At 18.4% G+C, this 2500-nt stretch overlaps 1 protein-coding gene across 1 annotated transcript in view; it reads left to right on the top strand.

Annotated features, from left to right (window-relative positions):
• The window catches only part of PRSY57_0602000 (trophozoite exported protein 1, putative), a gene marked incomplete at both ends in the record, with an annotated part of 3294 nt that extends 1236 nt beyond the window's left edge, over nt 1–2058 (top strand). Inside the window, one exon of the mRNA XM_012906396.2 lies at nt 1–2058. This exon is cut by the window's left edge and continues 1236 nt beyond it. Coding sequence (XP_012761850.2) covers nt 1–2058 — 2058 coding nt within the window.
• Between the last annotated feature and the right edge of the window lie 442 nt (nt 2059–2500).

Below are 2500 nucleotides of genomic sequence, written 5' to 3'. Positions count from 1 at the left end.
GAGACGATACAAAAATGTTTTTTGATAAATTTAAAAAAGACATTAAATCTTATAAACAAAATTATGTATTTAAAAAATGTTGAATTTAGGAAATATAACTTAGATTATATTCGAAAAATAAATTATGAGAAATGTTTTTATTATAAGAATTATATTGAGATAAAAAAGAAAATAATCGAATTACAAAAGGATAACGAAAGTTTAAAAATTCAGGTAGATAGACTAGAGAAAAAGAAGGCTACATTAATATACAAATTGAATAATGATAATATTCGTAAAGATATTCTTGATAATAATATTAAAAATTATCAAAATGGTATTGATTATTCGAAAGTAAGTTATTTTGATGAAGGGGAGAACCAAAATAAGCGTAATAATAAAAATTATCGTACAGATAATAATAATAATAGTGATGATAATAATAATAATAATAATAATAATAATAATAATAATAATAATTATTGTTATTATAATAATTACAATAGTGATGATAATTATAATAGTGAGGATAATGAATATAATAGTGGTAATTATAGATTTCGTAATAATTATAAGAAAGATTCTTTGAATGAAGATGATGTAAAAAAAAATTCTTTGAATGTATATCACAAAATTAAGAGTGATTCTAATATTTTTGTTCATGTTGAAAATATTATAACAAAACAAAATATTATACATAGTGAACCATTTCGAAATTTATTAAAAGAATCTAATGAATTATATATTACGTTAAAAGAGAAAGAAAAAGAAAATATTATTTTAAAAAATGAAATTCTAAAGATGGAAAATAAAAAGGATGAAGAATATGAAGATTTATTAAATAATACAATTGAAGACAAGAAGGAATTAACTAGAAGTATTAAAGAATTAGAATTAAATATGATGACATGTAATATGGAAAAAGATAAAATAAGTAATAAAGTGAATACATTAGAATACGAAATAAATGTTTTAAAAAATATTGATAAGAATCAAACTATGCAATTACAACAAAAGGAAAGTGATATTCTAAAGTTGAAGTTGTATATTGAGAAATTAAAATTATCTGAGAAAAATTTAAAAGATAAAATAATTTTATTAGAGAATGAAAAGGATAAAATGTTGAGTGGTATTATACCTATGAAAGATAATTCGTTTAATGAGGAGTCCATAAGTGAGGAAGGAAAAATTCACGTGAGAGATATTCAAAATGATAAGGATGAAAAATATGATGATGAAAAAAAAAAAAGATTTAAAGAGTTATTTATAGAAAATCAGAAATTAAAAGAAGAATTGAACAAAAAAAGAAACGTAGAAGAAGAATTACACAACTTAAGGAAAAATTATAATATCATTAATGAAGAAATTGAAGAAATAACAAAAGAATTTGAAAAAAAACAAGAACAAGTTGATGAAATGATATTACAAATAAAAAATAAGGAATTAGAATTATTGGAGAAATTTAATAATAAAATGAATAAAGCGTATGTAGAAGAAAAATTAAAAGAATTAAAAGATACATATGAAGAAAAGATGAAACATATAAATAATATATATAAAAAACATGATGATTTTGTTAATATTTATTTAAATTTATTTTTTCAAGCAAGAAAAAATGCAATACTTTCTGACAGTCAAAGAGAAGAACAAATGAATTTATTTATAAAATTAAAAGACAAATATGATATCATATTTCAAAAAAAAATAGAATTAACAGATATTTTAAAAAATGTTTATGATTGTAATAAAAAATTAATAGGACATTGTCAAGATTTAGAAAAAGAAAATTCTACTCTTCAAAATAAACTATCGAACGAAATAAAGAATTCAAAAATGCTATCCAAAAATTTATCTAAAAATTCTGATGATCATTTATTAATTGAAGAAAATAATGAATTAAGAAGAAGATTAATTTGTAGTGTATGTATGGAAAACTTTAGAAATTATATTATTATCAAATGTGGTCATATTTATTGTAACAATTGTATATTCAATAATTTAAAAACAAGAAATAGAAAGTGTCCACAGTGTAAAGTACCATTTGATAAAAAAGATCTACAAAAAATTTTTCTCGACTAAACAGTGGATATGAATGTTAATATATGACACCATATATAAACATTGATACTGCCACGAATATGTAAACATATATATGTATATATATATATATATATATATATATATATATAAATATATATGTACCCTTTTGTTTATACATTAATGTTATAATTAATCCTTATCAATAATAATATATGCTTTTACCTCATTTAAAAATTTTAATTAAATTTTTTTCATTTTTTTAAAACACTCATATATTTAATAATATATATATATATATATTATATCATTACAAATTTTTTTTTTTTTTTTTTTTTTTTTTTTTTTTTTTTCGGTCTTTCTCTTTTTTTATATAATTTTTTAATTTCCTTTTTTTTTTTTTTTTTTTTTTTTTAATTTTTTAATTTTTTTTTTTAAGGTTTTTTCCACTTTTTTTTTTTTTTTAAAATTTTTTTCAATTTTA

The sequence above is a fragment of the Plasmodium reichenowi genome, chromosome 6 (assembly GCF_001601855.1).
Source record: "Plasmodium reichenowi strain SY57 chromosome 6, whole genome shotgun sequence".
In the NCBI taxonomy this organism is placed as follows: domain Eukaryota; phylum Apicomplexa; class Aconoidasida; order Haemosporida; family Plasmodiidae; genus Plasmodium; species Plasmodium reichenowi.
The sequence above is the reverse complement of the archived record's forward strand: the minus strand, read 5'-3'. Positions and strand labels throughout refer to the sequence as shown.